Source organism: Mytilus edulis, chromosome 12, assembly GCF_963676685.1.
Source record: "Mytilus edulis chromosome 12, xbMytEdul2.2, whole genome shotgun sequence".
Classification (NCBI taxonomy): Eukaryota; Metazoa; Mollusca; class Bivalvia; order Mytilida; family Mytilidae; genus Mytilus; species Mytilus edulis.
In genome coordinates this window covers 19,498,013-19,522,802 of record NC_092355.1, presented here as the reverse complement: position 1 = coordinate 19,522,802, position 24,790 = coordinate 19,498,013, and the positions used below count along the sequence as shown (strand labels likewise).

Genomic DNA, 24,790 nt, shown 5'->3' with positions numbered 1-24,790 from the left:
TTCAACTTCATCTAGACATTATGAAACTACTTGTTCATGTATAACGTTATCCAGAAATTTGTTTCGATTTACAAAGTTCAAATTTCCAATCAAATTATGTGCTTTGGGTTTTCCTGAACATGGAAAAAACTGTACTCGCACTGGTAACTCCGTACCCGCACTAACTAGAGAAACTGACTTTAAAGTGTTTGTTAATTTACTAACGGCATCCATCAGAACGATATCATTTTTTCCATCTATCGAGCTTTTCATTTTATCCAAAACTTCTACGCCATTTTCTGTCTCCTTCTCGAACTTCATAATTTCATCTTCTGGATTTCTTTTATTATGTGTTCCTCAACTGATTTCAAGTAAGTAGCTTTCGTGGCATCAAGAGCATTTATGATTAGAACCACTCTTCCCACAATATTCCTTTTAATCTTGTCTGTTTCGTCTTCAAAGTTTTTGAGAGTCAATCGAGAAGAGATGATTTGTTGTTTAGCTCTGCTGATGCGGCCTTCGGCTGATTTGACCTCTACGTCTAAGCGTGGTCGCGTTTTTGAAGCAGCATCATCTATCAGACTAAAATCATGTTTTTTGTGTGTTATCGGCAAACGAATGTTACAAATTAATGATGTACAAGTATTACAGTAAAAGGTAAACTTTTCCTGGTGCTGTCTACAAATGGGCGTTTTAACTTCCGCGTTGGCGTTAACTGCATCTTGAAAAACATGATTCCTGCACGGTTTTGTTTTCAAATGTGATAATTCACATGCCTTACAGAAAAATTGTTCGCAGTCCATGCAAAATCTTTATCCTGGAGAACTCTCACAAATTTCACATGATCTAACTGATCACTGGGCCATATTTATATTACCTCATTGAAATGAAGTAGATATCATATGATATGAAGATAAATAATGTCACGGTCGTTTTTCGGATAAGTCGAAGTATATATATTGCGTGATTGGGCGGTATATCTGATATTTATGAATATGTGCATGCATTTAAACTCGTTGAAATACATATAAATATCGAAAGAAAACTATCTAATTAACAAATTCAATGCAATCATCCAATAAGTTATATGAAAAACATTGATATAAAAGTAAAGTATTACTTTTAACATATTACATCATGTTTATGTCGCGAAAAGAAAATATATCTTTTATTTACACTTGTGTTTTTTTTTAATATAGTCCATGATATTAGTTTTTAAAGATATAGTTGTGTACACGTTCGATTAAATGATATGATAAACTAATAAGGGTGACCGTATTCATTTTTACTGTCTAAATCAATCTTGAGAGGTGTGTGAAAAAAAAAAACGTTTCTGCAGCTTCGTGCTGTTTCTTATTAAAATATGCTTATAACATGATGGCTTAATTGGTTGCGTCCGGCATATATTCAGGCCACTCTACAAATAAATGACACAAGTGTTATATTATTGAAAAGTATAATAAAAATGTGTCCATAGTACATGGATGCCCTACTCGCACTTATATCATTTTCTATGTTCAGTGGTCCGTGGCATTAAAATAAGAGTTGACTGGACTTCAACTTCATCAAAGACCAGACATGGGGTCAATTACATTCGAAAGTAATTAATTACATTCAATTACAATTACAAAATCTTCAATTAAATTACACATTACATTTGACTTTTTTTACCAATGTAATTAATTACATTCCAATTACTTGGCAAATGTAATTAATTACTTCAATTACATTTGAAAGGAAATTTAAGATAAAACATTGAAAACATGCATTTATTCTATGATATGTACATAAGTATTATACATTGCTCTATAGTTATAACAATTAGACAGTGTTCAACTAGTATATACATTTTTGTATTGTGTCATATAACTTATTTAAGCATTTTCCCATTACATTTGACCATCATCAGCTTTTCAAATGTTCCATCAGCCACTTGATACTTAGTGTCAGCTTTTTCCATCAAGTTTTTAAATTCTTCACTTTCGACAATAGAGAGTGGTAAAAGATCCCCAGCTATGAACATTATAAGAGCATTTGTCATTTCTAACTGTTTTGGATCAAACGGTGAATATTTTACACTTTTTTTATGCATTGTGTCAATGTTGGTTGAATTTCTTTATTCTCAGAATGCAGAATGTACAAATCTCTGTGTTTTCTCTGAAAATTACAAAAGGCCTTATTTAATATCTTGAAAATATTAAATTGTTTTAATTTACCTATTGAAATTTTACATTTATTTAAATTTATTTGATTGTAAATGATACAAAAAAAGAGCACTATTTTTTATTTTTTGAAATGATTTTCATTTTTATCCCAGCTTATTCAAATTATTTATCTTAAATAAGTGATTTAGAAATCTGACTTCTTAAAACAAAAATAAACTTTAGTTTTAATCACAACTAATTAATTTAATAAACAAAATATTTTCCAAATTTAAATGTAAGCTATTAGAGGATATAAGATAAATGAAATCTGATTAGAAATGAAAAAGAAGCATTATGAATTTATTAATTTTTAAAATTCTTATATAGTATTACCTTCATATGTGTAACAAAGTTGGATGTAACTTTATAACTTCCACTAATGAGGGTGCCACAATGCATACATTTTCCTTTGAAAGTATTTCCATTTTGGAAGTCATCAGGAACAGTAAAATGTTCCAGTACACTCTTGGAGCTCATTTTTAAATCTGATAAAATGTTTTCTTTCAACATTCATATATATAGTGAACAAATTTGGCAAGTGAGATTTTGTCATATGCATTATCCCTTCAAGAATTTAAACATGTACCTATAGGCCCTAGGGGTATATTTATCTCTCTCTAATTAGCCTTATATCTGTTTAACATAACTGTTATAAAAACAGTCATTATATAGTTATAGGTTAGACTATACTTGGTCATGTTTTATGAAGATTTAAGCCCAAGGCGAAGCCGAGGGCTTAAATCTTCATAAAACATGACCAAGTATTGTCTGACCAATTTAGAACATATTCACACTTTCGAGTGACCTTACAAAATTATCCTTTCCCATTGTAATATATTCAAACCAAAATAAGAGTTCACTTTTTATAATGAACTAAACGTAAAACATAGGTAATCATCATTTCAATGGATGGAATGATTTAGCTCTGACATAGTTGGTCAGGACCAAATGGATAAACTGTTTTTCTTCTGCTTCAGGTAAAATTTAATACTTATTTATCTTGAGATATTTTTATTTTGAAAAGCAACACAATATTATATAAATTCCCTTTTTGAAATTTGATTTTTTTTTATAAATATAAAACTCTGTATAAATATTTAAATTCAGACCATTCAATATTAAATGCTTACTTTTTATTAATAAATTACATGTATTGTGTTTCTCTGAAAAAAAACCCTTTGCTTTATGTATCAGCAGTCTGGCATTGTTTTCTCGAAAGAAAAAAAACCACCCCAAATATCAGGTATATAAATTAAATAAATACTATTTTACCTATATCCTTACCCCAATTGTTTTTTGTTTATTTTATATATGTGTACCATTAGAAAATGTATGAAAATTTGCAAAATTTAAAATGTTTTGTTTTAATCTTTGCTCTTTCGCCTTTAATCAGTAGACTTTTTCCCTATGGAAAATGCCTCAGGGAATTGTACACTTCGTTAGTGCAGTTGTTTATCGTTCACTTTCATAATTAACTGACAATGAAAAGTCATTCATGTATAGCATTTCATAGTGCATGGAAAACCATGTACTATGAAAATTAGAGGGCGAAAAACTGACTTTTCATTGGACGAGAAGGGGTGAGTATGTTCTAATTTGTAATAAAACAAATAGCCAGAGGTTATATTTATTGGTTATTTAAGTCCTTGAATAAAGTTAATTATGTTAAATCAATGTCTTAAAATATCTATCTAAATCTACTAATTAAGGTCAAGACAGTGACTTCCTAGTGGTTTCTTTTAAAATTATGGCATGTGTCTACATTTTTTTTATCATTCAATACAAAATGAAGAATCTACCATGGTTGTGTTAATACAGAAAGTATACTGTGAAGGCTTTTCTTTGTCAGCTTACAACATTTGTTAAGATTATTGCTTTTAATAATTTTTTGAGAAAACACAAGATTTAATCTTTTGATCCAAAATTTCAAATGTAATTGACTTGTAATTGAAAAGTAATTGTCAATTACAGGCAATTTTGGCTATGTAATTAATTACATTCAATTACATGTAATTGAAAAAATGCTCAATTACACATTACATTCAATTACATGATAAATTGTAATTAATTACAGTCAATTACAATTACATATTTCAATTACCCCATGTCTGTCAAAGACTACCTTGACCAAAAACTTTAACCTGAAGCGGGACGCATAGAAACTAAGAGCGCACGTGCTCGTTGTCAGCGAAATTAAGAACGTCGTCATAGGTAAAATAGCGATAAACAGATCATCATTAGTCATCTCAATTCGATTGCTTTTCTCACTTTCGCCGTCACGGCTCAAGCGAGAAAATCAATCTCGTTGAGACGATCAACGATAATCTATAATTATGACTACTGTAATCCAACCAATTTTCGAGAACGATTTATTTTCGCGACTTTCGTGAGAAAAAAAAACTATTGCGAATATCGATCGTCGCGAATATGTCAAACTTGGATTTTTCTTACTTAACTACATCAAGCTAATTGGAGAATCGCAAAATTAAATCGCCGCGAAATGAGATGGAAAGGGCTAAACGCGAATTAAAGTATCCGCGAAAATAAGTTGCTTTACGGTATTGAACAGTGGTAAACTACTGTAATTTGCATTTATTAAACTTGCATTGGTTATCTTTTGGTATATGCCAACAGTTAAGGTATAACTACTTCACTTTTTATAATTCTCGGTTTTATTTCAATTTCCCCCCTATGATATCAAATATTTTCTGCAGCACATTTTTTTAGCATTCATTTTCAACATTCGAAATTTGTTTTTTGTTAAACTATATTTTTCAATTTTCTTTTTCTTTTCTTTTTTCAACATTCGTTTTCAACATTCAGTTTTCAACATTTTTCAACATTTTGTATTCCTCATTCAGCATTCGTTTTCAACATTCGTTTTCAACATTCAGCCTTCGTTTTCAACATTCAGTTTTCAATATTTCTAAACATTTTGTATTCCACATTCAACATTCGTTTTCAACATTCAGCCTTCGTTATCGACACTCGATTTTCAACATTAAACATTTGTTTTCAGCATTCGTTAATAACATTCGGTTTTCAACATTCAACATTTAAACTTGAATGTTGAATGTTGAAAACGAATATTGAAAAAAAAAAGTTTTACAAAAAATAGATTTGAATATTAAATGTTGAAAACGAACGCTGAAAAAACAAAAAGAAATAAATTTGAATGTTGAATGTTGAATATCGGACCAACAAGAAAGGGATAAGAAAGTTAGATGACAAACAGGCAAGTATTTATAATCTAACAATTGGAAGAAAATATAAAAAATCTTTCAACAGATAATCATTTCCGCAAAAATAAATTTCATTATGTTTTTTAAAAGAACAGTCATTGCTTTAAATCTTTGTTTATAAAAAAAAAACACTGTTGATTGTAGTATGCATTAAACTAGAAAAGAAAGATTCAGATTCATCACACAAAGTATCACAAACATGAACAAAATAAAGAATAACACTTTTTTTACTGATTATTGTTCTTCGTCTCAAAGAAACAGCGAGCCCCGAACACGATGCAAAAACTCTGACTTTGCTACCAATTCGATGGTCAACCTACACCATGTCCTGTACCATATATTTAAATGTTGGTTAAACAGTTAAAGGAAGATAACTCTAATTAGGATTTGTCTTCAACAATTTCAATTACCTTGCAAACTTCAGTTCTAACGCCAATCGCTTCTTTAGAATGCTTCTACATTTTGTTAAATAAAATAGTTATCCATTTCCATCCGTTGTTTCTTCTATGCAGAAAGGAATATAACTTTTAACACGTCAACACAGTTTTGAAGTTTAAATTAAGATTTAAACACGGGACAAAGAAGTTTTATTTGTTGAATATCGTATATGTATAATATATAAGAAGGTGTGGTATGAGTGTCATGCAATATGTGACAACTCTCCATCTTAGTCACTATGTGTAAAAAGTAAACAATTATATAAAGGTCTGGGTACGACCTTCAACACGGAGCCTTATTAACGCTGTTTTTTATTCAGGTAATGGAACATTTATTTACTGAAACTTTATTATTCGAAGAAGGGTTAGATCCACGAAATTCGTTTAAATATATCAAAATCCTGACAAGTATCACACTGCATTGGTTTATTTCGTCAACCCAAACTAATTTTTCAAAATATACACAAATATTCTATCCTCAGACGTTAAACAAACAACAACAATCGTGCTATCAACTGTCCATCGAACTTATGTATTGGTGAACTTTTCTGAACGTCCAGTGGCAAATATTTCATTCATATATAAAACAAGAATATAATATAAAACTTATATGAACCAGCTTATAAAAGGATCCATTACTTTATTCTGACTTAGAGTAATAAGATACTTTAAATTAAACACGCGGCAAACAAAGACGAATATATGTTATATATTTTATCTTGAATGTTTTTTTCTATAAACACCGATAGACTTTCTTTTTTATAAAATCTTATTTTACAAATATTTATTGTTTTCCCGTACTCTTATTCGCCAACAGATTTTCTGTATTTTTAAATTACAATATTGTGATCGATAATGACAGGTCTTATCAAGTAAACGTGTAGGGTATGTGTGGTAGGAACAATCTTTATGTATGTGCCTATCCCAAGTCAGGAGCCTGCAATTCAGTGCTTGTCGTTTGTTTATGTATTACATATTTGTTTTTCGTTCATTTTTTGTATATAAATAAGCAGTTTTCTCGTTTGAATTGTTTTACATTGTCATTTCGGGGGGTGCATTTCATTTGCGCCAATTTTTAAAAAATCCAATCTTTCATTTCCGCCACAAGGTTATATTTCATTTGCGCCAAAAAATTAAACTTAATTTGCGCCATTTTACAGGTAAAACAGGTAATATATAACAGAAAAGTTAAATATTCATTGCTCTAAAAGGTTTGTTTATGTAGTATTCCCCCTGTTTGAATTGAGTTTGAGTGAGTTCATACTCTTTTTCTTTTACAAAACTGAGAGTCACAAAGCCATGATTTCAAATTATATGTAGTGTTCACGTGTTTGAGCTGTCAAGATATTCATTGTCAATTCAGACACAAACAGATGATAAGTCTGTAATTTTTGGTGACTACACATATAGGTATCTTATGTTCTGCAAAATGGTCGAGACAAGTCGCTTAGGTGTAAATAAAAATAGACCCAAACAAATTTAGAAAGCAAGAACAACAATTGATATGGACTGTAGTTCCTTTGGGTAAATATGGTATGCACTTAAGAGGCGACATTTCCAGACATAAATACAACAGGACCGTCGCTCACAAGTTTTGTGAAAGGAACAGACTTACTATAGTGTACAGTGTCTATATTTTTTACTCCAGTTATATAGTGCTTTCTTTTATATTTTATAATAGGTTTTATGATGACAGAACTGGGTTTTATCAAGGTTTATCATAACACGTATGGTTTTATGAAAACTGATTTCTGAATATATATGTTTAACTATGCAAACTTTATCATTAAAAGTCTTTTTAAACACTTTTTTGCACTATTTACCTGTATTTACCTGTCATATTAGCGCAAATGAAAGGTTTCAGTTTTGGCGCAAATGAAAGATTTTTTTGGCGCAAATGAAATGCCAATTGGTGCAAAAGCAAAGCACACTTTCGGGGCCTTTTAAAGCTGACTGCGGTTTGGGCTTTGTTCATTGTTAAAGGCCGTACAGTGACCTATAGTTGTTAATTTCTTTGTCATTTTGGTCTCTTGTGGAGAGTTGTCTCATTGATATGACGTTATACATATAAATATAATCAGTTAACGTTATCAAGGAATTCGGTCAACAGAGGAATTTTTAAATGAAATCATATCATAAAACCAAATACAAAATAGAAATATAAAGTTAAAGCTTAAGAGATTACAAGTTAGGATAAGTAAGATGTGTCGACTACGAGCTCAAGAAACGAGTCTATAAATTTACAAAAAAAAAATCGTGATAAATAAAGAGATCCGTCGCATCAAAATCAGGAATAGACAGAAAGGAATGCATGAGCGCAAAAGCACGATGAATTGTATTATATGTCTCTGCAATGACTAAGCATTGTGGAGGGGAATAGGACCTTTATCGGGACTCCGGGATCGGGTGTTTTTAGGATCGGGATTAGGGGATTGATCCTTTCGGGATCCGGGAATTCTTTTTTCGACTTTCTGGATGTCGGGATTTAAATTTATTTAACCGATTTGGGACCTCAGGTTTTCGTGTTTTTAAGCCCGGGATTTCCAACTTGTGGTGAGATAATTCTTTCATTTATTTCATATAAACAAAAAATGAAATATATATCAACGATAAATGTTAGACAAAAAATGAACAAAACAACCATGGACATTGCATGACCATTACTGTAAAGTATACCGCAACAGTAGAATAAGATCCATGGAATAAGATGATTCTAAGATGATGAAGTAGTTAAATAGCAAAATTACAAGGCATTTAAAAATAAGTTGAAAAAAGCTTGTCCTGGTCGGACTGACAATTTTCTGCATTTAAGAGCTTTAAGCCCCCACCTAGACACTTTTGTCTAGATTAGTTCTAGTAAGTTTTATATATAGACTAGTCACAAAATATATATAAATCCTTGATACCGATTTCGTTAAGACATTTATACAAAATGTGACAATTTAACAAAGATATATATCTTATTTTTAAATGGTGAATCAAAAATAATTGATTTATTTCGTTTATACCTTTTTTTTTTTATATGTGTGAACAATTGTCTACCTTAATTTGAAGAAAAATGACTAATTGAAAAAATGTAAATTGATAGCTGCAAATTGATACGGAACAAGAAATTCCGAGTACCTGTTTCGCGTTGCATTATGGGAGTATTTCTGACGTCACGCGGCTAAATGTAGCATTAGAAGCTCCGTTGGAGTGAGGATTTTACCTTTAGAAAGGGATTTTACCTTGAACTTCTTCCTCTTTTATGGTTTTAACACAGAAATGACATATTTTAGAATTGATTGTCCATAATATGCACTAGATTTTCACGATGTTTAAATGTATACCGCTTTTTAAAGCTTGTAATAGACAAGTTGAATATATAGACAGGAGACACAATAATCTGACAGATGTGCCCGATGATATTTTACGCTATACACGTTGTTTAGAAGAACTTTTATTAGATGCAAATCAGCTGAAGGATTTACCAAAGGTAACTATATCATACAGTATGTTCAAATGTGTTTACATAAAGCAAAACAACCGGTAATCTAACATTGTTTATATTTTATTTCAGGGCTTTTACCGACTTGTTCAGCTTAGAAAACTAAGTTTAAGCGACAATGAAATCGGCAGAATCGCACCAGAGATCTCAAATCTTATTAACCTCATGGAACTTGATATCAGTCGGAACGGTAAGTCTCTACAGTAGCTAGAATATTGAAAATTGTCTTTGACAGAAGGCAATCGGAAGTAGACCACATCCGCCATTTTGGATGTATGAATCGAATGGGTGTCAAAATTTCTGTTTAAAAATTTGACAGATTTACTTGAATATCATAAATTTTATTGACATAAACATTCAAAGAATTTCAAATACTAAACGACTATAGCTTATACTCTCAACTTCATAAGACAATGCTAATTGAATTGATATTACGGAAAGGGAAATAACTCTGTTTGACCTGTTCATCATCTTGGAATGTATGGCATTTTGTCAAGATGCAGTGGACCACATCCACCATGTGTTGATGTTACTCACAAGATAAATCAGAATGTTAATAAAATTAATAAAACCACCTGTTGATATACACAAGACTGTTTGTAGTCTGTTTATAAACAAACATAAGTATTTGTGATAGTATAAATAACTTGCAATTTATCCTGAGCTTGGTTAAACATGATTTATTTTTAATTTTTTACACAATGTAATTTCTAAACAACCAAGATATTCTTCTTTTTTTTTCTTAGGAGGCTATTACTCATTAAAAAACATGACTTTACCCATCAAGTAATAACTTGAACTTTACACATTACCTTGTAAACATTGAACTTGTGACTAATTATATTTATTTAGCTCAAGTGATTTGTTGAAATAGATCTGATTTTACTACTACTACAGTCTTCACACTGAACCCCAGGCCAAGCAGCCCAGGCTTGTAAAATTGCTCTTGGGTCTGTAAAAATCGTATCTACAGGCCAACAGAATCTAACTAAATTTTTCCAAAAGTGTACCTTCTGGCCTGTAGATCTACCAGTTCATTGTGAAGATTGTCACTTTAAAACCTAGACATTTAAATTTGAAAATCTGATTGTTTTTAGTGACTACCAACTCTATTTACATGTATATTTTTTATATAATTGCAATATTATACCGTGCAAAATATGGAGATGTTGTATGATTGGCTTGTAGATGTAAGCAATTATAGGGAGAAGACTACATGTATATAAGTTTCATTAACTTGTGTCTCATCCCTTTTGCACATTTAAGCAAATAAAATATGTTTCAACTAAGCAATTATAGGCAACCATTCAGCTTTCAGCAATGAGAACAATCATACCTTAAAATGTATAGTCTGCTATAAAAAGTCCTGACATGAAAAATAAGACACAAATCAATTGAGAAACCTAATAGCCTAATTTATAACAAAATAAATTATGAAAAACAAATATGACTGACATGAACCAAGGATAACCACTAATTAACAGGCTCCTGATATCAAATATTGAATTATCAAGAAAACAAATTACTGTATTGTTTAGGTAAATGATTACACAATCACACTGCAAGTTTAGTAAACAGATAAACAAAAAGGTCTTTTTAAAAGACACCCACAAATCATTACACAGAAAACTCATAAATAACTGAACACTCTCCAGGTTGACTAAGTAGTTGCAGTTATTCCTCATTTCTTGAATAATTGACTTATTATGACATGTTTTTCTGTTGCAGATATTGGAGATATTCCTGAAAACATAAAATTCTGTAAAAACTTGCAAGACTTCGATGTCAGCAGCAATCCTCTCACAAAGTAAGTCTTTTGTTATTATCAGAACCTACTGTTATAGTATTCTGACTCAGAGTAATAAGATACTTTAAATTATACACACACAAAAAGACAAATATTAATATAAGAACATACTCTTGTCGTGTTGAATAGTACCAATTTAGGATAGTGCCAACTGCTGTCAGTTAAGTAATAATGCTTGCTACTGTAAAAGGTTAATTCAGTACTCTCAAGGTGTTTTTAGGGTAATATCATTCTTGCTAGTGTTGAGTGAAACATTACATCAAAGTAAGCGAACCATGATGATTGCTGTTGGTAAAAAGTACCAATATATATGTATAAGTAATGAGAGAATATTTAGAGAGAAGCAAACACAATACCACATTCACTAATTAGTGTCTCTATTTTCTCCTTCATCTGTGAAAAACTATCATCATTGTGGCTATGGAACATGAATTTATCCTGGCATTAGTAAATATACATGTAGACTTCAAAATTATTGAAGTTGACTGGCATTTCAATTGGTTTTATGCATGTCAGTTACATTTTTTTTAACAATATTCTGTGATACATAGGAGTCATGCATGGTATTTGCAGATTAAGCTGTAAAGCAGTGAACATGAAAAGATTGAACTTGTATGAAGGTTTAATCTGTGATATGTGGTAAATTGTGATTTTATTCCAACACCAGGCAATAGTTGTGAATGCTTGATCCCCTTCACAACTCTGGACTTCCCCTTTTGATCTAGCAACTAAACATCTTAAACGTTAAATTCTCAAGGTCAAAAGTTCCACTGATATATATTTGTTCTTCCTCAGAACATGGATTATGCCTCAATTTACAAATTACTTTTAGTCTCTAGTGACTCTCTACTGTTAATGTTAACATGGACAAAGCTTGTATCCTTCAATACCCAATTTGATAGTTTATACAAAATTCTCACCCACAGCCCATTTAACATTAGTGTACTACACAAATTTTCTATTCATAAATTTTTACAAATGACGTTAACTTCTCGTAAATTTAATTCAAACACTTTTGAAGGGACCTCCACTGAGTACATTTACTGTTGATGGTTGAATTTCTCTAGGAATTTTAAATTGTATACAATTTATAGGGGAACCAAGCATTCATTTGAGTTATAATTTTATGATGCTCAATGAGTGTAACCGCATATCGTGTACTTGGAAGATTCAGGCTTGGAGCACTATACCCTGTTTTTCAAAAAATCTGCTTTAAACGCTAATCCATAATGACTATCAGTACTTCGAGGCTGCTCAAACTAATAGTGTCATGAATATTTCTTGACAAATTATTAAAGAAACATTATATATCAGTGGCGGATCCAGGAATTGCCTTAAAATTTGTTAAATCCAAAATTAAGAAAGGAGATTAGTGGTTTGATAACTTTAAGGTCATTGATTAAGATGCACCTGATACCACACTTAATTAGCCTTAACTTTAAGCAGTCAGTTAGAATCCTTTCATAAAGGAGCAATTTCTGTAAGGTCCGGAATATAAAGTCAATTGTTCCAAGGTAAAACTTGTTTCAAGTAAAAAGTGAGACTACATGACTGCAAGACCATTAAGACGCACATTTTCAGCAAAAAAGGTATATTTCCTACCCAGTCAATGTTAAAGGATGATTCGTTGTAATATTACTCAATAAATCATAATTTTAAATTTTAACCAGAAATAGGAGGCAGTACTACATTAAGGCTTTATTTAACCGACTTCTTTCACAGATCTGTATTCTCTCCTTGTGTTAAACCTATTTTTGTTAGTTGATTACCTAAATTAATATTCATATAGAAGCTCAGTTGTTCTCTCTAGCTATAGGCACTCAGGCTTCCACCACATGACACTCACTACATACATGTTTGTACCACAACAGTGTTGAAAGTGGTGTTAAACACCAATCTATCAATCAAAATTGATTTCACAGGGTATTTGTAACCCCCAAGGCCATTATATATAGAAAAATAGGTAGTTTCATTTTTGATACTGACTATATCATGTGGAATATCTAGACCAGGCCTGTAGCCAGGAATTTTTCAAGGGGGGGTTCGTTGGACTCATGAAGTCGACTTTAACAGTCACAGTTTGAACAAAACGTTGACTTTAACAGTGCTTATTTGATTTCAAGGGGGGGGTTCGGACCCCCTGGCTATGGGTATGTAGACGATCCCGTTGGGTCGAGTTAAGATATTCCACATGATGTACATATGTAGTCCGTATCGAAAACAAAACTACCTATTATTCTGTTTATTGGTAATTATGACGTCACACAATGTATTGCCTAATATTTTTAGTGATACAGCCAGTACGTTAATACTCAAAAATATTAGGCAGTAAGATCAAAGGGAAAATATACGAATTACTGATAATCTCCTGTATTGCTTAATTAAATGCATAATAAGTAATTGGTTCTTAGGATTTAATATGTTTCATGTTAAAATAATGAAAGTTTTAAAACCCATAATTAAATTTATTTAGCTATACCAGTTTCCAAAATAAAACTCTTTTTTTATGCCCCATTAATGGGCATTATGTTTTCTGGTCTGTGCCTCTGTCCATTCATCCCTCTGTCCTGCTTCAGGTTAAGTTTTTAGTCAAGGAAGTTTCTGATGAAGTTGATCATGAAGTCAAATCAACTTGAAACTTAGTACGTGTACATATTCCTTTTGATATGATCTTTCTAATTTTAATGCAAAATTAGAGATTCCCCCCTATTTTCATGATCCACTGAACATAGAATATGATAGTGCAGATGGGGCATCCCTGTACTTGGTACACATTTTTGTTTTGCATTGATTAAACATAATTTACCAACTGCTTATATTTCAAGAGCAAGTTCAATGAAGGGGAAATATTAACAGATATATCATTATGCATTTTCTTAACAATTTCTTAAAAATTTGAATAAATTGCATAATACTATTCAAAATATACATCAGTTGAATTTAAATAGTTTTGAAATACAAAAACCTACTAACTCTTAGTATTTATGTAGTATTACATATAATTTCTACACCTAAAATTTTGCTGACTATTAAGAACATACAATGCTCATGACATTTAGTGATAATGTGCTACATAATCATTTAAAATTTGTTATGAGAAAGACCAACATTTAATATTTATCTATGAGAGCAACTGTATTTTGATACGGCCAACCAAGGAAGAATTTGTGACAAATTGAACTTATCAAATTAAAAAAACATCTTACAGGGGGCACCTGTTTATAAAGTATTTGATCCCAATCTTTGTAAATATTTACTGAGTATGCAGGTCAGTCGGATTACTGATCTGTATCTATAATTATTTATGTGACAGGGAAGGATTTAAACAACTGTCTGGATTAAATGTTCATTGTATCTGTGCATTACAACAGAATATTAGGTGTTTTGATAAGCCATGACAAGGTCAAAGAATGTTATCTTACAGCTTATTAGGCCAAATAAAAAATATGTGTGTTTCATATTACCCTACCTACCCTATTTTAAGCACAAAAAAAAGCCTATCATAAAGTTTTTTTGTCACTTTTAACTTTTCAATTTAAGCACTGTTAAAGTCAGAATTTCTCTCCCATAGACTTCACTTGATGTAAATTTAAAAGAAAATCCCTACCTACCTACCCTTTCTTTTCAAAGATAACACACATATTATTTTATTTTGCCTTACATCTTATTATTAATTATCCTTAAGTGGCATTTGTATTTTGTAAAATAGTCGTTTTACATGTTATATTTAGCATGTTGAAAATTAACATGCAGTGTGTATATTGTAAAGTATATTTATATAAACTTTTAACATGCACTGAATGTCTTTTGGATCTACATGTATGTTACTGTAAAGGTGAAAACCTCCTACATTTGCATTTAGGAATATTTAACATAATTTATAATTACATGTGCTGTTCAATAGAATAAAAGCTACAAAATGTCATGTACATTTTGTGAAAGCTACACAATGTGCATCATGCGGTGCTTTTCATTTGCGCCAATTGGCATTTCATTTGCGCCTAAAAAATCTTTCATTTGCGCCACAAACCATATTTCTTTTGCGCCAAAAACTAAATCTTTTATTTGCGCCAATATTACAGGTAAGTACAGGTAAATACAAGTAAATACAGGTAATAATAGTATAAAACATAAAAATTTTCAAAAAGTTTTTTGATAATGAAGAAACATATTCCTCGGAAATACAGGTAATAATAGTATAAAACATCATACAAGTTATGCTAAAACCTCGATAAAATCATACAAGTAATGCTAAAATCATACAAGTAATGTTAAAACCTGAATAAAATCTTGGTAAAATCATGAAAGTGATGTTAAATCCTTGAAAAAGAATGCACTATACACTGGAGTACATTATTGAGACATTTGTTAGCACTATAGTAAAGTTACAAGTCTGTTCTGGCACAAAATTTATAAGCAACGGTCTTGATGTAGTCATGCCTTGAAATTTCCCCTCTTAGGTGCATGCCATTTTTCTCCATAAGATAGTCAGTTTTCTCTTTCTCCCATCGTCGAACTGCAGCCGGTGTGTCCATAGATTTCATTTTGATGTATGTTGTAGCCTGAATCTTCTTTACAACGTCAACATAAATAAACATGTTTGGATGTTTTGAATAAAATTGTTCATTAAAATGTGCATGGAATGACTCCGGTCCATTGTTGGTTCGTTTAAAATTAGCAGTGGGTGTAGCAGCCCAAAATGACGGTGGATATCTAGATACATAGTTACCATCTTAACATCCATGCAGTTTGTACATTTGAAAAAATATCTTGGACAGCATTTAAAAGTACCATCCACAAATGAACTCTGACTCTGAGTTGTTGAGATTCTACTTTCTGCTGGTTTACTCGTTTAAAGTTTTTATAATTGTTTTGCTGTCCGCATCAGTCGTAATCCTGGCTTTACAGGTTTTTTTGGTACACCTGAAGGATTTGTCTCCACTTTTTAAAACATTTGATAACCTATATATGTGGTCATCAAATATCACAGAATTATTTCCTCTGTTTGTCTCAGATTTTACTATGTCCATCTTGACACCTCACACTGGACTGGTCATGTGAACACTATATATATAATTATAACCTTAGTGACTCTCAGTTTTGTATTAGAAATGAGTATGAACTCACACATATATCCAGGAAGAGTTATGTACAAACAAAAAACAAAATAAATCGTAAATAATATTTAACTTTTCCGTTTCAATACCTGTCATACCTGTAAAATGGCGCAAATGAAGGTTGTTTTTTTTTGGCGCAAATGATATATAACCTTGTTGCGCAAATGAAAGGTTTGATTTTTTAAAAATTGGCGCAAATGAAATGCGCCCGTACATCATGTGTACATTGTAAGTCCAACATGTTAACCTTTTTGGCACCTTTGAATGTCTTCAATCAATTAGGACCGTCTTATAATGATCCTGAAATAAGACAAAAACAAAAATAGAAGCTTGTTTATAAAAAGACCTCATTATATGTTTTAAAAAGGAGTAGGTTCATGTACTAGTAAGGGAATTTAATAATTAATATAACTTTGAATTAAAGACTATTTTGGACTTCTTACATCTGGACTTATTTGGGTTTCAATTAAAATACCAATTAATGTTCTATTTGTTTTTCACCTACAATACCAATTTATATTCTCCCTATTAATCCTGGGATGTGAAACAGCACTGTATCCCTTCAATTATAGAACCATATTTATAATACATGCTATTATAAAATGTGTACAGCTAGACTTGTGTTATAATGTTCTATGGTGTTATAAAGCCCTGGGGAGAACAGTGATTGGGTAAATACCAAAATTAGGTGAAGTTGGAGAAACTTTTACAGACATTGTTTTTTTCCTGGTCTGGCTTGAAGTAGGAGAAACTTCAGTGATATTGATGGCTCTGTTTTTTCATCATTATTAATCTCGATTAAAAGCTTTTATATTCCCATACCTCATCCATCAAATAAGGATAAAAACTTTTCCCTGTAAATCATGATAGCTGTCATATTTATAATACAATAATTTGATATCACTAGAATGTTTTCTGGAATCCTGTCATCCCATCCATGTTGAAGCTTCAAATTGACATAGCACATTTAATTGATTTAGCTAGACTTTGGCTTACCTACAGCTTATAAGGAGATTTTTGTGTCTATTTTCGATAAAGTCAGAGTGTTTGAAAATATCAAACAAATAAAAGTATATTTATGTACTGACTCAATGAGGACATTGTACATCAGTATAAGAAGATATGGTATTAGTGCCAATGAGACAGGAAACCATTATAGTTCAAAATACAGCCTTCAATAGGAGCCTTGGCTCACACATAAATAGCAAAACATTTCAAACCAACACATGAAGTTTTGTCATGCGACTTGTTTAGAAGGTTTTTTTTTTCAAAGCTATACAAAGGCCTCGGAGGCCGAGTGATCGAAGAAAGTACTTCTGTAATCACTAGCCTGTCAACACTGAGTTTGTGAGTTCGACTCCAATCTTAATTGACTAGGATTGTCAGTTTCCCTATCGAAGGTCAGTGGTTTTCTCCGGGCACTCGGGCTTCCTTCACCAATGAAAACTGGCTGCCACAAAATAGTCTAAAAGCAGTGCTAAAAAGTGGCGTTAAAACACTAAAAATCAAATCAAATCAAAGCTTTACATGTGTAGTTAGAAATTCCATACGGACAAAGTATGATAATGTTGATGCTTTGGCAGAAATATAGGCACTTTTAGTTTGGTTATCAGAAATTATTTATTAAAAAAATTTGAAAAACATTATTTATAAAAGCATGAAAACCCATAGACTAGGGTTTGGCTGTTGTGTATATTTAAGTTATAAAATAAATATAAACTGCACATTCAAAGCTATTCTAATTTATAATTTAGACAACAAGACAATGATGTCACATAAATGACAGCACTGCACTTGTATGAACCAAAGAGTTGAATTGTAAATTCAAAGAATTGAATAAGTTTACTTTATTTTCAATCAAATGTTTAAACGATGGCTATTATTATTCCTCCTTCATTTCTAATCCATTGTACAAATGTAGATGTTATTACCTTTATTTTTTTGGGTCCCACTTTTTGCTATTGCCAAAAAATTGTATTTGTGGATTCATGATTTTTTTGTTTGGATTTAAATGCAGTCTGCATACCAGCATATAGAAAACTTATATTTGATTCAACATTTAAATTCATACATTGAAACTCATGTTAAATTTTACCTCATGAATAATGATGACTCCACAGTAATCAGAAGATACTGGACATTGCTATTACCCTTTCTGATCTTACTTACTTTCTCTTTAAACTTTTGCCTGTTTTATCATCTTACAAACCGAAAAAACTTTCTCAGACTTAAAGTGTTGGTTGGTTTTGATTTTTGCATTGATTTTAAGAACTTTTCTTTGATAACATATCTATAAATACATTTTGTTTTCAGATTACCACCAGGGTTTACACAGCTCCGTAACCTGACACGGTTGGGATTAAACGATGTTTCCTTGGACCGACTGCCTCAGGATATTGGAAGGTAAGGTTAACGATAGATTAATTTATTAAATTTTTTTTCGAAAAATTTCCGGTGACAAGTATTTTATGCCTATTTGTGACAATCAAAGGATAGAAACATGGTTGGTGTACTATAATTATTAAATTTTATGTTGAATGTCCAGTGACAAATATTTCATGGTTATTTCTGAAAGTCACAGCATTGAAATTTGATTCTGTACATGTGCATGCTACGCTTGATAAGCAGATAGTGCTGGAAATAATGTATCATTGAGAATGAAATTAAATATTTGCCTTACATTGTTTTTATCTCTGTCTGCCATGCCTAAGTTTTAATTCTATTTATGATTTCTATTTCCAGTTTATCCAACTAAGTATCATTAGAACTATGTGAAAATATGATCAGGAATGAGTTTATTTCTATTTATGATTTCTATTTTCAGTTTATCCAACTTAGTATCATTAGAACTACGTGAAAATATGATCAAGAATCTTCCTCAGTCTATTTCATTTTTAAGCAAATTAGAGATTTTAGATTTAGGCAGCAATGAGATCGATGAATTGGTAAGTATCATAAGGCCAAATAGAAAAAGATGTGTTTCTTATTACATGTACCCTACCATCCTCAAAAGTAGCCTACCCTTAAAAAAAAATTGACATTTTTCAATAAGCAGTTAAACATGTTAAGTCAGAATGTCCCTCCCATAGACTCAATACATGTAAAAACAAGGGTAAAACTATATGTCCCGACAACTTTGTTGCAGGGCCATAAAATTTTTTAAAAATCTGTACCTACCCAATATTTTTCCAAAGATGGAATAGGAAACATATATTTTTTTTGGCGTAACTGAAAAATATCCTAGATGGTAATATATATAACTTTTCAGGCAAATTCTTTTGCCATAATTAGTGAAATTTCTAGCAAAATAAAAGAACATAAGCCTAAATTTTAAATTAATTTAAAAAAATAGGGTAGGTATGGATTTGAACGTACATCAGTTTTGTTTGAATTAAGAAATATGAGATTTTACTGTTTGAAGGCTAGTCAATCTTAAATTTTTAATTTTTCTTGAATTATTGCATTCTGGCTATTTCCAATACAATTGAATTAACATGCACCAACAATTTTGAATGTGCCATTTTTAACTGAAGATAATTTACTTATCTTGCAGCCAGAGATCATAGGGACCTTACCTAGCCTTCAGGAACTATGGTTAGATGGTAACGATCTCACTGAATTACCTCCGGTAAGTTTATCTGAATTAACAGTATTCCTCTCACTACTTTAAAAAGTACTGAGTAAATAACTCAATATTACTCAAATAAGGTAAATTTGAAAAAGTTAATTTTTCTGTGTTGTGCTTTATTGTGTTTATGGAGTGTCTTTTTTCTGTTACCATCATTTCATTATGCTTGTGTGTAATTTTGGAAGAAATTAAATCTCAAACCAACTTATTTTCACTGATACTCATTCCAATTGAAAACTTGTAAAAAAAAATAATTAAGAACTCCAATGATTATCATCCTACTGCTTGTAATGTTAAGTTCCAAAATGGCATTAAAGGGACCAGGCCACAATTAAAAATATTTTGGTTTGCCCAAACCCTACCCAAAGGTTGAGACAGTGGGTAGGTAGGTAGGCATTTTTTTTTTTTTTTGAAAAAGAGAAATTGAAGTATCGGGTGTTTATTAGTCTTCATGCCTATCTGGTTAAAAAAAAACTTCTTCAAATCAGGACAATAAAAGAATTTGAGTAGGCAGCTTTTTTCTGGGTAGGTAGCATTTGGGCAAACAAACCTATTCTTTTTTATGGCCCCATTACAAAACAATTGTTAGATAAATCACACAAAATTGCAGTTATGAATGCAGTCCTACAGGTGATTATTTGGTTAGCCTTGATAGTATTCCACTTAAAGAAAATTACATGTAGCTTGGAAAACAGCAAGTACATGTACATGTATACAATGTACATGTGTTAATGAAGGTTAATTGAACACACTTGAGATAACAGACTCTGATCAAGGTCTGGATAACAAATAATAAGTGGACGAGAGAAGAAAAAATCATTGGCTATTGTAAATCAACAATTTGTTTTGTATCAGATTTAGTAAGTACATAGTTACAACAGACTATGAAACACCATGTCGTGATAGAAAGATCATATATTTCTAATATTGTAAATAATTTAAAATGAATATGTTCACTGGTAGACCTATTTGGCAAATGACCGCGATTTTTGGCAAATCTCCGCGGAACGGATAATAAATAGAGGTTCATCGTAAATTTTCTGTTTTACAGAATATTTTGCGGTTCTCCGGAGATTTTCCGTGTCTCAGGGAATTATCCGTTTGTCCGATTAAACTGGTGTGTATTGAGTCAGTGATAGAACCAGTGATGCGTGAGCGACGGTTATTAATAGATCGTTGTATAATCCGTTATCTGTGAGCAACGGTTATTAATAGATCGTTGTGATTATATACAATGTTTACAGTCAGATAAAAATAACCGTCTTATTACCCTTTTCAGTCGAGAAATAAAAAGCGGTGGTTTTGATATTTAAGTTACTTGCAATTATTTAAATATCGAATTTAGTTCAATAAAGAATAATCTATTTAAATGTGACCAATGAACAGGAAAAGTGCACGTGGTAACTTTGCAATACTACAAATATGTTCACCTTACAAAATTCTTCTTTATTGTCATGTTAAGATAAATCAGTTCCTGTAAAAACAGTAAAAACAGAGTTAATTACTGCAGATGCCGTAATCCGACATAATGTCATACTGATTTGACACTTGTCAAGTGTGAGTAACACCTGCTGTGATATTTTTGCAATACAACATGGACAAGCGGAAGGTCGTAAATCAATCTGTTGATCCGAATTGAACTTTACCTGTACAGATATTTATTTATGGAGGATATCATAGATACATTTAATAAATTGTATTGTATTCAATGGAGATAATTTAAATACACAATATAATTTATTAAGACATATTTGCAGGTATACATCGAACATGTTTTCTCCAACCAAGAAGGTTTGATATTGAATGCTTTTTTTTTTTTTTTTTTTTACCAAACTTCGATCTGATCAGTCTCGTAGATTATAAACGAGTAATTCGTTTATAGTTACACATTGTTTATACTCTTCTAACGTCTTTTTCTTTGTGCTATTAAAAAAAAACTCACAATTTTCCACATCAGATCGACATTTATATATATATGAATATTGGAAATCTTTTTTCCGTCCGACACCACGCTCCCCACAAGAGCCCCAAGATATAATCATACCTGTCAATCACTAGCCGCAAGTTGAACATTTTGGTCAGCCTTCCTCGTGCTTTCAATTATGACATCGTTGCGAATTTTTTTTTTTAAATTGACATGTGAAAAGAATAAAGTGATGGGAAGTTTATTTTACGACCTATCAGAACTTCTTGTGATTCTAATCAGATTTTTCTTAGGCCGCATTTCTTTCTAACAAGAATTTTGTAAACGTTGTGTCGCGTGTGTTACTGTTTTCTAAACGATACACGAGTAGAAACAAATACATCGTTTGATAAATCTTTAATGACCCTGTTTGAATTTTCAATAATGCATGCACATGTTGTTGGTAATCAGACTTTTTTACAAACGTAGAAACAAATACTTCGTTTAATCAGGTTGAAGTTAGAAACAAATGCAGCGTTTGTACTAACAAACGACAAACTGCAGACGCATTTTTAGCGTTTGCATAGTGTGCAAAGTTTATGTAAACTTTGCAAACGTATGTGTTTGAAAGAAATGATCAAAACATGTGCGAGCTTAGCCGTTTGCATCGTTTGTGTTAGAAAGAAATGCATCTTTAATGAGTCTGAATCCGTAACCGTCAAAATAGCATGCTTTACAAAACGATCAGCCAATTCAAACGTTTCCTTACACAAAGATGATTTTAAGTACGTCATACATTACATGTAAATTAAACATTTATTTAAGTAAATTTTTTTCGTATCTATCTTTTTCGTATCTATCAATTTGGTTACAGGGTTTATGCAAGTAAGTTGTACCGTGTGGTGCGTTTTCAGATTCATTTCTCAACAACTTCCTGTGAACCGAAATATTTCGGCGGGGGTATCAACGGCGGCAAGCTTACAGTTTAACTTGCTTAAATTTTATTTAAGTCAGTTTATTGAAATAAAATTGAAAATGGAAATGGGGAATGTGTCAAAGAGATAGCAACCCGACCATAGAAAAACAGCAGCAGAAGGTCACCAATGCAACAGGTCTTCAATGTAGCGAGAAACTCCCGCACCCGAAGGCGTCCTTCAGCTGGCCCCTAAACAAATATATACTAGTTCAGTGATAATGAACGCCATACTAATTTCCAAATTGTACACAAGAGACTAAAATTAAAATAATACAAGACTAACAAAGGCCAGAGGCTCCTGACTTGGGACAGGCGGAAAAATGCGGCGGGGTTAAACATGTTTATGAGATCTCAACCCTCCCCCTATACCTCTAGCCAATGTAGAAAAGTAAACGCATAACAATACGCACATTTAAAATTCAGTTCTAAAGAAGTCCGAGTCTGATGTCAGAAGATTTAACCAGATAAAATAAACAAAATGACATTGTTTTTGCAGAAGATTAATCCACACATTAACGTACTTTGGCTTCCCATTTGTTCCACTGTGTAGGATAACTTATTTACGCATTACATCATTAATAATTACCAATATTAAAATGCTGGAATGCAAGTTGTATACTTATTATTTTACTAATTTGCGTTTTGGTTCCGTTCAAATTTGCTGTTATAGCATGTATAGATTCCTTGATTTTCATAACTTATCTAGTTTCAGTTGTTAAATACTAGTCAGTAAAGAGCTAAATATTTTGCCTTCCAGCAGAGCCAACAATTAAGCATCAGACGTATACGTGATACATTAATCATATATATATGTAATATCAGTAATGGACTCCTAGACTTTTTCTCCTTTTATAGCCGACTATGCAGTATGGGCTGTGCTCATTGTTGAAGGCCGTACGGTGACCTACATGTATAGTTGTTAATTTCTGTGGCATATGGTCTCTTAACGAGAGTTTTCTCATTGGCAATCACACCACATCTTTTTTTTAAACGGACTCATTTAGCATTTGTTATATTCTAAACGGTTGAGAAAAACTCCATGGATTACAAGTCAACTGGGGTTTTGAGTTGAACATTTTGATTGTGTATGTTTATTAGGGTTTGAATAGGATTTATATAGAAGAAGAGAGAAGATATATGGACAAAAAGTGCACATCAAAGGGCCAAAAAAGTAAATAAAATAGACACCAAGAAAACAAAGAATATAGAATAATGGGGGAAAATATGAAGACTACAGAAAAATTACTTACAACTATAAGACAATATTCAAGACCCTCGTATGTGTTCAAATACAATCTGTATACACTATAGTATATATCTTGCTATAAAGTTCCGTTCTCAGTGTTATTTGCTCGAGCATGACTGTCTGATTCTATTTAATTTTTAAATTGATGTCCAGTGGCAAACATTTCTAGAGTCGTGTCATTCAGGAAGTAAATACAAGAAAAAATGAATCTGTTCATGCGCGGGTTGGTTAAAAATAGAGCTCCCTACATATATCTTGTTTAAAAAAAATATTTATTTTACTCAGCTATCTTCAAGGCACCATCTTCTTCTGTTACATGAAATTGTGATACTGTGAAATTGACTGATTGGATTTCATTTTAGATTGCCAAAGTTTGAAGTAGTAGAGACCATTTCCGTGACCTGTGTTTGTTGCACTCTGTGGGTAAAATCCAGTAGTTTTTTTTTAGCCTACTGAGATTTTAATAACTTATTTTCGAATGATGGAACCATATCAAAATAATAAATTGAACACGGGTTTGACAGTCAGTAAACTGTCACACAAGAAATAGATTGAATGTTGCATGTACACTAGTCCAATTTGTAATGATGTCTTTACGTCCTTCCACATTCTTTTTTTTCAAAATCCGGGATCCGCTTTCGAATATATTATGGGAGTCTGTCAATGGAGCTAGAGATACATTTAACGACCTTGACTGGCTACACGACCCTTGCACGGTAGATAAATACATCATACACAGATACACTGGCTGGTTAAAGGGACAA

The 24,790-nt window shown here is 31.6% G+C and overlaps 1 protein-coding gene across 1 annotated transcript in view; it reads left to right on the top strand.

Moving 5' to 3' along the window:
- Positions 1-8,997: 8,997 nt before the first annotated feature.
- Positions 8,998-24,790, top strand: part of LOC139497977 (protein scribble homolog) — an 81,815-nt gene continuing 66,022 nt past the window's right edge. Inside the window, exons 1-6 of the mRNA XM_071286232.1 lie at positions 8,998-9,337; positions 9,422-9,539; positions 11,078-11,156; positions 18,587-18,676; positions 19,098-19,218; positions 19,827-19,901. Coding sequence (XP_071142333.1) covers positions 9,176-9,337; positions 9,422-9,539; positions 11,078-11,156; positions 18,587-18,676; positions 19,098-19,218; positions 19,827-19,901 — 645 coding nt within the window. The 5' untranslated portion in view covers positions 8,998-9,175. The remainder of the gene's footprint in view (positions 9,338-9,421; positions 9,540-11,077; positions 11,157-18,586; positions 18,677-19,097; positions 19,219-19,826; positions 19,902-24,790) is intronic.